The 14,709-nt window shown below is 37.9% G+C and overlaps 1 protein-coding gene across 1 annotated transcript in view; it reads left to right on the top strand.

Moving 5' to 3' along the window:
- MYBPC3 (myosin binding protein C3) overlaps positions 1-14,709 on the top strand; it is an 82,721-nt gene that overhangs the window by 44,399 nt on the left and 23,613 nt on the right. Inside the window, exons 16-21 of the mRNA XM_087720820.1 lie at positions 135-240; positions 892-1,058; positions 6,347-6,512; positions 7,467-7,573; positions 9,856-9,885; positions 10,004-10,140. Of these exons, the coding sequence (XP_087576946.1) occupies positions 135-240; positions 892-1,058; positions 6,347-6,512; positions 7,467-7,573; positions 9,856-9,885; positions 10,004-10,140 (713 nt within the window). The remainder of the gene's footprint in view (positions 1-134; positions 241-891; positions 1,059-6,346; positions 6,513-7,466; positions 7,574-9,855; positions 9,886-10,003; positions 10,141-14,709) is intronic.

Genomic DNA, 14,709 nt, shown 5'->3' with positions numbered 1-14,709 from the left:
CATTCTGGCAAGATTCTGTCTATAGGTGTAGAAACAATAAAGAACTCGGCTTGGAAGAATTACCACGAATCTATCTTAATTTTTAGGCCTGTCATATTCTCCATTCTGAAATCAAATTCTCACTTCATTTATAGAGCCTCCCATCCTGATTACTCATTCTCTGGAAGACCAAGTGGTCACAGTTGGGGAAAGAGTGGAGTTTGAAGCTGAAGTGTCTGAAGATGGGGCTACTGTGAAATGGTAAAGTAAAGGGGATGGAGGGAAAACCTTCACTGTTGAGGGGAAGGTATATCCTAAACTGGCCAAAGAACTTTATTTTAAAAAATTAATATTTCCTCTAATTGAGTTCAGCTTTTGGTGATTTTAGCGACATGCTTATTTGGTCTTCTAGGCAGCAACATAAAAGCAGCTTCATATTGCTTTCTTCTAGAATTTTATTCTGGCTTCCTAGTCAAGACTACTGCTCTGGTATTACCCAGTGGTCTCATATTAAATACCCAACTAATCCCAACTACTTAGCTTTTAGAACTTAAACAAGGTTTATAAAAACAGAGGAATCATGTTTCCGAATACCAGGGATAAAAATCTATGAGTAATCACCATCTGTTTTATATGGCTGGAAAAGTGAGCTGAAGTCTTAAGGCTCCTGGGAAAGAAGAGGGCCTTAGGTGACTTCTGCAGAAAGAACCATTTGTCGATCTTTCTGGTGGGAAGCCAGCTTATCCCCTTGTGGCTTACCATAGGAAGTGCGTGAGCATGTCCTACAACAGAGCTGGTAAATTGGCAGCCAAACTACTACTCTGCAATAGCATTGTGGTCTACTGGCTAATGTAAAAGTGCCGTATTTGAAAAATAATAGCAATAAGCACAATGATACTTTGATATCCGCAGGGAAAAAGACGGTGTAGAGCTTACTCGAGAAGAGGCATTCAAATATCGGTTCAAAAAGGATGGTAAAAAGCACTACCTCATCATCAATGAGTCCACCAAGGAAGATAATGGGCATTACAAAGTCAAAACTAATGGTGGGGAATCTGTTGCAGAATTGATTGTACAAGGTGAGAAATAAATAAGAATATGCTTTTTAAAATGTGTATGGAGATTGGCAATGGCCTTCTCTGTAACAGTAATAACTAGTAATAGAATAGTTAATTATGTATTGTATGTTAATCATGCATTATATGTTGATATTGATGTCACACATATTCTGATAACAGCACTGCCTTACATATCAAATTACACTAAATTCTCACATATTCCTAAATATCTCTTCCTATTTCACCTTTTCCAGAAGAGGTGGTTTTTTCTTTATTATTATTATTATTATTATTATCATTGTTGTTGTTGTACAATTGTATCACAGCGGCCAGTTGTTTCGCCGGATTTGGCATTGGTTACTAGTCGGGCCCCACCCAGGGGCCTAGGACGTCGTAACGTATTTTCGTAATATGCGTGCAGATCCAAGCAGTGCGGCTTTTTGCATTTGACTGATGGTGATTTTGTCAATTTTTAACTGTTTTAAATGTAATTCCAGTGCTTTTGGAATAGCACCCAGTGTGCCAATTACCACTGGAATTATCACTGCTGGTTTGTGCCATAGTCGTTGAATTTCGATTTTTAAGTCCTGGTATCTTGCGATTTTTTCATGTTCCTTCTCGGCGACCCTGCTATCACCTGGTATTGCGATGTCTATGATTGTGACCTTATTTTTCTCAACCAGTGTGATGTCTGGTGTATTATGCGCCAGTATTTTGTCGGTTTGTATACGGAAATCCCACAAGATCTTGACCATCTGATTTTCGGTGACTTTTTCAGGCTGATGTTCCCACCAGTTTGTTGCTGCTTTAATATTATAATTTTTGCACAAATTCCAATGGATCATTTGTGCTACTGAATTGTGCCGCAATTTATAATCAGTCTGCGCGATTTTTTTACAGCAGCTGAGTATGTGATCAACAGTTTCATCAGCTTCTTTGCAAAGTCTGCATTTGGCATCATCAGAGGATTTTCGATTTTGGCCTTAATGGCATTTGTGCGGATAGCTTGTTCTTGCACAGCCAGGATTAGTGACTCTGTTTCTTTCTTTAATGTACCTGTTGTTAACCATAACCAAGTTTGTTCACTGTCCACTTTATCTTTTATTTTTTCCAGAAATTGGCCATGCAGTGCTTTGTTCTGCCAACTCTCCATTCTTGATTTTATCACATCTTTTCTGTATTCTTGTTTCGTCTGTTGGGCCTTCAGTAGATTTTTGTTCTTTACTTCGATTAATAGATGTTTTTGACTTTCTTTTAAATAATCAGCCAGTGCATGTTTTTCTTCTTCAACTGTTTGCTTCACTTGTAATAATCCTCTGCCACCTGATTTTCGTGGCAGGTATAGTCTATCAGTATCACCACGTGGATGTAAACTGTAGTGCATTGTCATTAGTTTCCTGGTTTTTCGGTCCAAAAGGTCCAAATCAGCTTGTGTCCAGTTAACTATACCAGCTGTGTATCTTATAATTGGTATTGCCCAGGTATTTATGGCCTTGATTGTATTTCCACCATTCAATTTAAATTTCAAAATTTTCCTAACTCTGTTGGTGTACTCTTGCCTGACAATAGTTTTTACTTTTCCATGCTTGATGTTATCCAACTGCAGAATGCCTAAGTATTTGTAGGCTTCATTTTCGTTGCATTTAATTAGTTGGCCATTGGGCATTTCAATTCCATCACATGCAGTGATTTTGCCCCTTTTTATGGATACAGTAGCGCATTTTTCCATGCCAAACTGCATTGAAATATCGGTGCTGAATACTCGGACTATGTTTGTCAATGATTGGATTTCTATTTCTGACTTTCCATAGAGTTTCAAATCATCCATATATAGTAAATGCGAAATTTTTTCAGCTTCTTTGGCTGTTTGGTAGCCTAATTTCATTTTTTTTTAAAGATTACTGATAGTGGGATCATTGCGATGATGAAGAGAAGAGGTGAAAGTGAATCACCCTGGAAAATTCCTTGCTTGATGTTAACCATTCCGTAGATCTCATTCCCTACTGCCAACTCAGTTCTCCATTGTTTCATCGCCTTTTCAGTAAAGGATGTAATATTTTTGCTAATGCCAGTTGTTTCTAAGCATTTTATGATCCAATTATGTGGCAGTGAGTCAACTGCCTTTTTGTAATCAATCCAGACCATATTCAAGTTTGTTTTTCTGTTCTTACAATTTTCTAATATCATTTTATCAATTAGGAGCTGATCTTTTGTGCCCCTGCGCCTTCTTTTGTTGCCTTTTTGCTCTACTGGCAAGATGTTGTTTGTTTCCAAATAATCCATCATGTTGTTGTTGTTGTTGTTGTTGTTGTTGTTATGTTATCATATTATTATTGTTATTGTTGCTGTTGTTATACAATTGTATCACAGCGGCCAGTTGTTTCGCCGGATTTGGCATTGGTTACTAGTCGGGCCCCACCCAGGGGCCTAGGACATCGTAACGTATTTTTGTAATATGCGTGCAGATCCAAGCAGTGCGGCTTTTTGCATTTGACTGATGGTGATTTTGTCAATTTGTAACTGTTTTAAATGTAATTCCAGTGCTTTTGGAATAGCACCCAGTGTGCCAATTACCACTGGAATTACCACTGCTGGTTTGTGCCATAGTCGTTGAATTTCGATTTTTAAGTCCTGGTATCTTGCGATTTTTTCATGTTCCTTCTCGGCGACCCTGCTATCACCTGGTATTGCGATGTCTATGATTGTGACCTTATTTTTCTCAACCAGTGTGATGTCTGGTGTATTATGCGCCAGTATTTTGTCGGTTTGTATACGGAAATCCCACAAGATCTTGACCATCTGATTTTCGGTGACTTTTTCAGGCTGATGTTCCCACCAGTTTGTTGCTGTTTTAATATTATAATTTTTGCACAAATTCCAATGGATCATTTGTGCTACTGAATTGTGCCGCAATTTATAATCAGTCTGCGCGATTTTTTTACAGCAGCTGAGTATGTGATCAACAGTTTCATCAGCTTCTTTGCAAAGTCTGCATTTGGCAGAATCAGAGGATTTTTCGATTTTGGCCTTAATGGCATTTGTGCGGATAGCTTGTTCTTGCGCAGCCAGGATTAGTGACTCTGTTTCTTTCTTTAATGTACCTGTTTTTAACCATAACCAAGTTTGTTCACTGTCCACTTTATCTTTTATTTTTTCCAGAAATTGACCATGCAGTGCTTTGTTCTGCCAACTCTCCATTCTTGATTTTATCACATCTTTTCTGTATTCTTGTTTTGTCTGTTGGGCCTTCAGTAGATTTTTGTTCTTTACTTCGATTAATAGATGTTCTTGAGTGTCTTTTAAATAATCAGTCAGTGCATGTTTTTCTTCTTCAACTGTTTGCTTCACTTGTAATAATCCTCTGCCACCTGATTTTCGGGGCAGATATAGTCTATCAGTATCACCACGTGGATGTAAACTGTAGTGCATTGTCATTAGTTTCCTGGTTTTTCGGTCCAAAAGGTCCAAATCAGCTTGTGTCCAGTTAACTATGCCAGCTGTGTATCTTATAACTGGTATTGCCCAGGTATTTATGGCCTTGATTGTATTTCCACCATTCAATTTAGATTTCAAAATTTTCCTAACTCTGTTGGTGTACTCTCGCCTGACAATAGTTTTTACTTCTCCATGCTTAATGTTATCCAACTGCAGAATGCCTAAGTATTTGTAGGCTTCATTTTCTTTGCATTTAATTAGTTGGCCATTGGGCATTTCAATTCCCTCAGATGCAGTGATTTTGCCCCTTTTTATGGATACAGTGGCACATTTTTCCATGCCAAACTGCATTGAAATATCGGTGCTGAATACTCGGACTGTATTTGTCAATGATTGGATTTCTATTTCTGACTTTCCATAGAGTTTCAAATCATCCATATATAGTAAATGCGAAAATTTTTCAGCTTTTTTGGCTGTTTGGTAACCTAATTTCATTTTTTTTAAGATTACTGATAGTGGGATCATTGCGATGATGAAGAGAAGAGGTGAAAGTGAATCACCCTGGAAAATTCCTCGCTTGATATTAACCATTCCGTAGCTCTCATTCCCTACTGCCAACTCAGTTCTCCATTGTTTCATTGCCTTTTCAGTAAAGGATGTAATATTTTTGCTAATGCCAGTTGTTTCTAAGCATTTTATGATCCAACTATGTGGCAGTGAGTCAAATGCCTTTTTGTAATCAATCCAGACCATATTCAAGTTCGTTTTTCTGTTCTTACAATTTTCTAATATCATTTTATCAATTAGAAGCTGATCTTTTGTGCCCCTGCTCCTTCTTTTGTTGCCTTTTTGCTCTACTGGCAAGATGTTGTTTGTTTCCAAATAATCCATCATGTTATCTGCAATAATGCCTGTGAGTAATTTGAAGGTTGTTGGTAAGCATGTTATTGGTCTATAGTTTGCAGGTGTTGTTCCTTTAGTTGGATCTTTCTGAATCAAGTATGTTTTTCCAGTTGTCAACCATTCATCAATTTGGCCCTTTTGTAAAATTTCATTCAGTTGCCTGGCCAATATTGCATGTAAACTGGTCAGATATTTGAGCCAGAAACCATGTAATTGGTCCTTTCCAGGTGATGTCCAATTCTTTACCTTTTTAACTCGATTTTTGATCATCTCAGTTGTTATTTCTAATACTTGCATTTGTTTGTTGCCAATGCTTTTCTCAAAGTCATGTATCCACTTTGCTTCCTTGTTGTAGTCCTTTGCATTTTCCCACAATTCTTTCCAGAATTCAACTGTGGCCTGCTTTTCTGGTTTTTCACTTTTGGTGTCACCATTGACATTAAGACTTTGATAAAAACGCCGTTGGTCTGATCGAAATTGCTGATTTTGTTTATATTGGATGATTCGTGCCTCATATCTTTCAATTTTTCTAGCTGTTGCTGTTATCTGCTGTTTTACAATCTCTACAGCTTCATTGATGTTTCTTGTATCCAATCTATATCTTCTGATTAGCCGATCTATGATTTTGTTGTTTTTAAGCCGTTGCTCATGCATGTTCTTTAAGTTACTAGCATCTGCCCTCAATTTTTTGATTTTTTGTTCTAGACGGATTTTCCACTTTGGCTTTGATGCTTTTTCTGTTGTGTGACTAGGTACTTTAATTTTAATGCCTAGTTCATTAGTGACTATTACAGCTGCACTGTACATTAACTGGTTTGTTTCCAAGATGGATCTTATTATTATTATTATTATTATTATTATTATTATTATTATTATTATTATTTTGTAAAAACAATATCTACAGTTTGGGTGTTTCCTACCTCTGAACTCTTGCAATCATGTTGATTGGGTTTCCTAATTCACAATCTCAGAAAAGAAGCTAGAGGTGTACCAAAGTATTGCAGATCTGACCGTGAAGGCACGAGACCAGGCTGTGTTCAAGTGTGAGGTGTCCGATGAGAATGTGAAGGGTATCTGGCTGAAAAATGGGAAAGAGGTCATCCCAAACAATCGGATTAAAATCTCTCATATTGGCAGGTACATTATAACATTTTACAGTGGTTATAGAACGCTGGTTTTCTTAGGATTATTTTTGTGGTGTGAGAAAAGTAATTTAAAGTTCCCCATAAATATGAAAAATATATATGAAAGCTGAAAGTACTAAATGATTTTTTTTGTTTTTAAGAAGATGCACAAGTAATTAATTAACAATTAAGTGACTTTGAAGTTTCTAATATTCATACTTTTTTCAGATATTGTGAACATTTAAATATGGTCTTTTGGATTTTCAGTATTGAAATTTAAAAATAGGAATGCTAATGTTAGATGTTGTGTTTTAAGATTTATTTTGTTTTTGCTTTATATAGTGTCTTAATTTTTTTCTCTGAGTTTTGCTGTCTCCCCCCACCCCGACCCCATTATTGGTTATTTTGTGTTTTTATGTGTGTCTGTTTAATTTTTAAAAATTTATGTCAGCCAAAAAATCTCCTTCAGTTATAATTATAGTTGGGTTGCTTCCGATTTTACTACCAGTTCACAACACACGTTCAACATGCGCTGCCCGTACGTGCACTGTTCAATGTAAATTGTTTTTTGTGCATACACATGTGCAGTCACTAAAAAACAAAATGGCGGCGGCCCAGCGGCAGCAAGGGAACTGGTTTGGGGGCGTGGCAAAACTACAGGTTCGGCCAAACTGAGCCTAACCAGGAGCAACCTACCTCTGGCTGGGCAGCACAAGCAAATGACAACTAATGACTTAAAAGCCAGCCATCAATATATCCCGATCAATATCTAAAAAGCCACTTACAGCAGGCACTACAAATACCACACACAGAACAGCACACAGTCTGCTAGACATAATTCCCTGAAAGCTCAGACAAAAGCTGAAAAGTCAAAATTTCTGATCCTGCTGACACAAATTGGATCCTGCAACATTATCCCAGGACATGTATATCCTGCCTTCATCCATGACAAATATTTCTTTTTCAGAATCCATAAGCTAACCATTGATGATGTTACCCCAGAAGATGAAGCTGATTATTCTTTTGTGCCTCAAGGATTTGCATACAATCTCTCAGCTCATCTGCGTTTTTTGGGTAAGTTTCATGGAATCTCTCTTCTAACACTAGGTAAGAATGTGTAGCAGGATTTGTCTGTCTGTATGTCTGTTTTTAAATGCACATTTCATAACTAAGCTATGATTAGATCTGGTTGCTGAATATAGCTTATTTTATTATATTAAAACTGCAACACCACCATTTGCAAAAAATAAAAAAAAGCAGAGTGGTAAGACATAATACCATATATTGTATTGTTTCAGTGTAACTTACCATATTTTTCGGATGCACATTAGTTTTGGGGGAGGAAAATGGGAAAAGAAAATTCTGCATCCATCGGTATTCATCTGGCTAGTGTCCTTAGCAAATAACCTGGTCAGATTTAGCACATTATCACAGCCTGATTCAGCACAAGTAGCTGATTGGTGGTAGATTGGCCTCCCAGAATACCCCCAATCAGCTGTTCCCAGAGGTGAACGTTAACAACTGGTTCACTGATTGTTAGCACATGTGCGTGCTCCCTTCAATCGCACACACTTCTTTGGGGCTGAAACGCAGCTTCAAACATGCAGCTGATCTACTCATGCAGCTCTGGTGAGTACAGCAGGCATGGCATGGAACAGTCAGACCAGGCAGCAGCTGTTCCAGGCTGGCTTTTTGGCCTCTGTGTGTCGCATTTTGGGGGCGGTTCTAGGCAGTGGGGATCGGCAGCTGCGGTGATTCCCACTGAACCTCCCAAAAATGCAATGCACAGAGCAAAACCACAATGCGCGGAGGCAGCAATTGGCGGCAATGTGCTCTGGCGATCCCCGCAGTCTTGAATAGGTCTGAAACGGAGCATTTGGAGGCTGAAAACGCAAGGCAAAGAGACCTAAGGCACAAGGCACAGAGGCCAAAAATGTAAGGCATGGAGGCAGTGTTGGTCTGTGACAATCCCTTCAGCCTGGAACAGGTCTAAAACACAATGCACTGAGGAAAAATATGGTCGAAGGGTGTGGCCTGGCGGGTGGATGGGGCTACATTCGGTGTATAAGACACACCCAAATTTTCACCCTCTTTTAAGGGGGGGAGTGTGTCTTAAATTCCCCCAAAATATGGTAACTCGGGAAAATTAGTCAACAAACTGTTTAGCTGGCCTTTTTCAACAGAATAGTTTCCATTTGGGAGAGTTTTGTTAGAAGAAATGAGGCAAGGAAAGAGAGTGGCTTTCTTTTTTTAGCTGTTGCTCCCCCTTCCCCACTCAGTCATATCCCAAACTTCTCTGGAAGACTGTTCCGGGGAGGAAGTATAAAGATGAAAGGCAACAGAAGAAAGAGTGAATCAAGGAAAAATGTTGCCATGTTCCTTTCTTGGGTGGGAGGTTTCCTACAGATCTATTAAGCCAAAAGGATGAAAGCTATAGTTAGCAACAGTAGAAATACAATTACTGGATAATGGGATATATAAGATTGAGTATTTTATAAATCTATGCATGTATCTTATAAATACATCAGAAACAGACCTGAAAGGGAGATCAGAGAATAAAGTCAGAAGATATGAAAACCAACCAGGAAATCAAAGTGATAAAGGAAATCTTTGACCAACCCCTGCAGGCAGAATATGCTAATAATATTTTATACTGTTTTTGAAAAAACAAATGTATGACCATGATGGTCCAGAAATATCAAGTAGTGGAACATAGTTTAGAAGAATAATGATAAAACCTCTTTCATCAGTGCTTCAATGGAAGGATTCACAAGTTCAATGTCACTGCTTTGTGTGATTTTTTTTCTTCGCCCTTCTATGGATGTTTGTAGTTGTCTGAAATCTGTTAAACCTTAGAAAACATGAAACCAGAAACATTTCATCAAATATTATTTCATGCTGCCATTGACAAAGCAGCCATAGTGATTTTCAGGTCTTCTGCAGCCACAATGCCATATTTAGAGGAAAAATAAGGGACAGGCTGAAACTTTGGAGCATGCTAGAGGGGCGTCAATTAAAAAGATAGTGGATTGGCAATGGTGAGCCATCCTTTAGGCTTCCCGTTAACAATTCACCATCTCCTCCCGATCATCAAGGCTTTGGAGTCAATGGCATAAGGGCATTGGAGCCATTAATAGATCAAACTTAATGACAGTATTGAATTATTATTGCATTGATTTTATTACTCTGCTTTGCAATCCCCTTCTCTGTCCTCTCACACAGTCTCCTTGGCAACTCACATTCTTTCACTATAGGTTTTTTTTAAAAAAAATAAATGCTTGCTTCAAGTATGTAGCTACCAAACATACTTCATCATTTTTCCTTCTCTCCCTCCCCCCACCTTTCTTTTGTTGCAGAGATTAAGATTGACTTTGTGCCTAGACAAGGTAAGGGCAACTTTTTTATTTATACTAATATATGAAATGAGAACCATATTATATATGTCCCCCGTTTTAGAAGAGCCCTTATTTATGTCATGAAATGATTTCTATGTTTTTGCTGCAGAACCCCCCAAAATTCATCTGGACTTCATGGGGCAAACTCCGGACACTATTATTGTGGTAGCTGGAAATAAGCTGAGACTTGATGTACCCATCTCAGGGGACCCAGTCCCTGAAGTGATTTGGCAGAAAATGAACAAGGTAATACCAGTCTAAAAATGCCAGGGTTTCATAGTTGGTTCTTTAAATGAGGGGTCCCCAACCCCCAGTCTGTGGGCCAGCATGCCAGATACTGAGCCATGCAGACAAATGAAGCCCCATCTGCGGGATGCAAGCAGCACGTGAAACCATGCTCTCTCTGAAACACTTCTCTCCTGGTGCCCAAAAGGTTGGGGGCCGCTGCTTTAAATCACAGTTGCCTATGTAGCTTATTACAAATTTCATATTTGATTTTAAAAAATTGAGGAATTCTTACCAATAAAGGAGAATATTTGTAGGTAAGGGTTGAAATGAGGGGACCTTGGTGTCCTCTTAGCTTCGTTGTTTTCTTGCAACGCACTGATGATGTTACCTAGTTTGGGTAGTGAAACATCTACAAGAAAACAACGAATCTCAGAGAGCACCAAGGGCCCCTCAAAGAAATTCTTAACTTGAAAATATAATTTTAATGTAAAATATTACAGAAATATTTTCTTTTTAGTTCTCCAAGCATATACATTATCTTAGCAATAAAAATACCCATTCAGTTTGGTTCTAAGTCTATTCATCCCCTCTGTTTCTAATACTCTATCGGTAGATGTCTATACAGCTAAAATGGTACCATTCTTGTACTTCATCATCAAGATATTTGTTGTGGGTTCAGGGAGAGAAATGTGGAGGAGAATTTGAATACTGGCTGAGTATAAAGAAAAGTCCAATTAAAAATTGGGGGGATAGATAATACAACAGAACTTGAATAGCATGAATTCTTCCTGCAGCAATTTATTGTTGTTCCTGCTCATGTAAGTTTAAGCAACCATTGGATTTTCTGGCCCTCACCTTTTAGTCCTGGATAAATCCTCATGTACTTCAAATGCACTTGACTTGACAATTTGAACATGTACAAAGGCTATTGTTGATTGTTGTCTGATAATTTACTCTCACTCACTGTTTCTTGTACTCTGAAACAATTGAGCATCATGCTAGAAGGTTTAATCCTACCATCCATTTTGAATCACTTCTATTGAAATCATGTTATCATTCAAAGAGCTGCTATAAGGATTGAGGAGTTTTGGTCTGCCCATGCCATTCTAACTGATCACAAAACCACAATCCCTGTCCTGTTTTATTAATATCCCTTCATCAGGGAAAAAGCATCAAGCAGTTCAGAGTATAAATCCTTCCTGTGCATAGGTATGACTTGTTTAGATTACAGAATGACTTCTCAGATGTTTGAATGAAATTAGCCAGCCTAGAAAGGCACTTTCTATCTTAATTGTGTAAAAATCAAAGGGTTGCCTTCTTTTGTGAGAAGGTAGAACAACCCTTTCATGTGTCCTCTGGGTATTCAATTCCTGTTAGCCACAGCCATTGGAGACAGTGGGAAAGAACCAGAGAGCTGCACTTTGAATATCAAGAGAAACCAAGTTACCTATCTTTGTTTTAAGCCCTGATTTAGGGAACTGGTAATTCAGAAGCTAAAAGGTTGATGGTCAGCTTTCAAAATTTGTACCTGTATTGTGTTTGAGAACACCTTTGCAAAAGACTGGAGCAAGACTGGCATTCATAACAGGCAGTAGTGTCCAAAGAATGTGGTTAGAAAAAAAATCAAGATGACAGCTGCAACATATTGCTCCCACTCCCAACAATCTTCCATGACACGGTGTAGGCAAGGGGTCACCAAATCCCAGTATCGGGACTAGCACCAGTCCACAACATACCAACAACCATGCCGTGCAAACAAAAACCTTTCTCCACTGAACTGGTTCCTAGTGCCCAAAAGGTTGGAGACCGCTGGTATAGGCTATACAGCAATAGTTAGTATAGGCTATTACAGCAATAGTGTTTTTATATAGTTACTATTACCTGATGAAGATGCTTATTTAAAGGAGACAGATATTTTTTTACTTACTTTCTCTCATTGGCTCACCAGTTTGTGAAGATAGTTAGAAAGTGTGTACTTCAAGCATATCTATTGGATGGTCTGAAATAAATGAGACTTAGAGGAGTGTTACATACGTACATACATACATGTTACATAAATAGATTGCACATAAGAAATTATAAACATTCCATATATATTTGTGTATAAGCCAATCTGCCAATAACACAACCATCATTTTTTTAAATACCATGAAAAAGGCACCATCTACAGATGAGCAAAGCTTCAATATTTTTTTGTTTTCATTTTGATAATTGGTTTATCTGCAGGCGGCTCATTGTGTATTGGTTCATTGTGTTTTGGTTAGAAATTGGAATGTCTGTTTAGCCACATATGGGCTTATCCATGACCATTTATAGACCATATATTTGAGTATTTTTAAAGAACTAAGGGAAAAAACTGTGATATATGTTTGCAGATAAACTCATTCATGGATAAGATGAACCCAATTTGGGAGCTGTATTTTGGCACCTAAAATTCTTGGCTTTTCTAAAAATACATAAAGAGCATAATTACTTCTAATTCTTGGTAATCTACAAGCGGCTCCAAAATTCTCGATGGTTGCATGAAACAACATACTGTAGTTTTCAATTATTACAAGAAGTGTCAGAAGTTCAAGAAAATGTACTGGATTATAAATAATAAAAAGTATGTGTTATTAACTCTTAAATTACTTTTAAGATGTTTTGCTTATCTTTTATGTTTGGAAAGAACAAGGCTGACCTCTTCTGGTTTGTATTTTTAATACTAATTCACTTTCTCTCTTCATATTCTTCCTGAGAATTTATGCTTTGAAACTTTTCTTTAAAATTTATCGTTTGCTGTGTTTAGCATTTTATCTTTTCTGCAACCTTCATTTCACAAGGACATGTTTATTTAAATACAGTAAAGGAACAAGTTAGGATAGTTCTTTTTCACAGCACTGTTCCTTATGGTAAAGCTAACCATCGGCATTTGAGGTAGCAAAAAATTATAGTAGCATAAAATTGGCTAAATATCAGTACCCTACCACATTCCAAATCCCATGATGGGAGAGAACAGTTCTGTCTTTATCAGGTGCAGGTATGTTAAAGGCAAGGATTGATACCCCCCCCCCACTTTATTTTCCCGACTTTAATCATGTCCCATCACCCAATCATCAGTTAATGAAAACACATCTATCAATCACTATCCTTAATGTCCTTAATGAGATGGGGATTGTGATGGAGGTAAAGCACATTTTAATAAATCTGTCCCCTACCTGAATTCATGTTGGTTTTGCACAAATGTCTATGGAGATTCTCAGTCATCCAGGTCATGGTTGCTCAAAGGTGCTTTTTCAAGAGGCAACTGGACTTTCTGTTTTTTCTTTGAAGACCTTTCACTTCTCATCCAAGAAGCTTCTTGGATGAGAAGCAAAACATCTTCAAACAAAAAGCACCTTTGAGGTTCGCACAAATATTTATTGCGCATGTATATTCAGAAGTCCAATTATTAAATTTTATTTGCTCATTATTAGGCTCCCTTGGGACACAGGTATAGCACTATTACAGAAGCACACTTTTCTCTGTTTAAAAACTCAAATAATGGCTGCAGATATTTTATCTTACAGCTCTGTTTCTTCCGCAGCTAGTGAAATCTCTAAGCCAACTCTCTAAACCCAGGACCTTCTCAAATACTTCATGACTAAACAGAGAGAATCCACTCTGAGAAAAATAGACTCTCCCACTATCCATAGGTATCTGAAGGACACTGCTCTAGGACCAGAATGAAAGGTCCATGTCTATACCAAAGCTGACCAATAGATGCCAGACTGATCCTACCAGAATTGCTAATAAAGCATCTCAGACTGTATCTATAGCAAAACCAAAGGGAGGAAACTTCTCTGATGCTGATAGAGCTAAGGATGACTGCTTCAGATATAGGGTGGCAACTGCATGAGGACACATCAGAAGAGATTACAGGACTGTGCTTGTGCTGCAATTCAATGCAAATGAGAAAAGTTTCTTACTAAGGATCTCATATCTTTCATGATCAATGGAGCATAGAATTTGAACCTGTTTTATTTTTCTGCATAACTATAGTACACACAATTTTATTTAAACCACTTGGTGGCACAGTGGTTAAAATGCAGTATTGCAGACTAACTCTACCCACAGCCTGGAGTTCGATCCTGACTAGCTCAAGGTTGCCTCAGCCTTCCATCCTTCCAAGGTCAGTAAAATGAGGAGCCAGATTGTTGAGAGCAATATGCTGATTCTGTAAATCTCCCAGAGAGTGATGTAAAGCACTGTGGGCGATATATAAGTTTAAGTGCTATTACTATTGCTATTAACGCCTGGTCCAAGTATTTGGAATGCCAAGAAGAACTGCCGCTGGCTGCATCAGTCTTAATAATTCACAATTAGTATTCAGCTTTTTCAAACAAAATCACTTTAAGCAGAATTAGACCACCTTTTTGTGGGCTTTCGCCCTTCCTCCCAGCCTCCTGAGTTTTCATTTCCTATTTCTAAATCCAGTTTTTAAAAAAATCGCTGAGAATAGCTCTAAGCACACATGATCTAATATTTGCACAGAATGTGTCAACAGCATTTACTCAATGTTATTTCAAAATGGTGAATAACTAAATCTCTTACCTTACCTTGCCTTCC

The sequence above is a fragment of the Thamnophis sirtalis genome, unplaced genomic scaffold (genome assembly GCF_051295495.1).
Source record: "Thamnophis sirtalis isolate CommonGarterSnake01/CBP01778 unplaced genomic scaffold, rThaSir2_p1.2 scaffold_1, whole genome shotgun sequence".
Taxonomy (NCBI): domain Eukaryota; kingdom Metazoa; phylum Chordata; class Lepidosauria; order Squamata; family Natricidae; genus Thamnophis; species Thamnophis sirtalis.
Note: the sequence above shows the minus strand (reverse complement) of the source record. Positions and strands in the feature narration are given on the sequence as shown.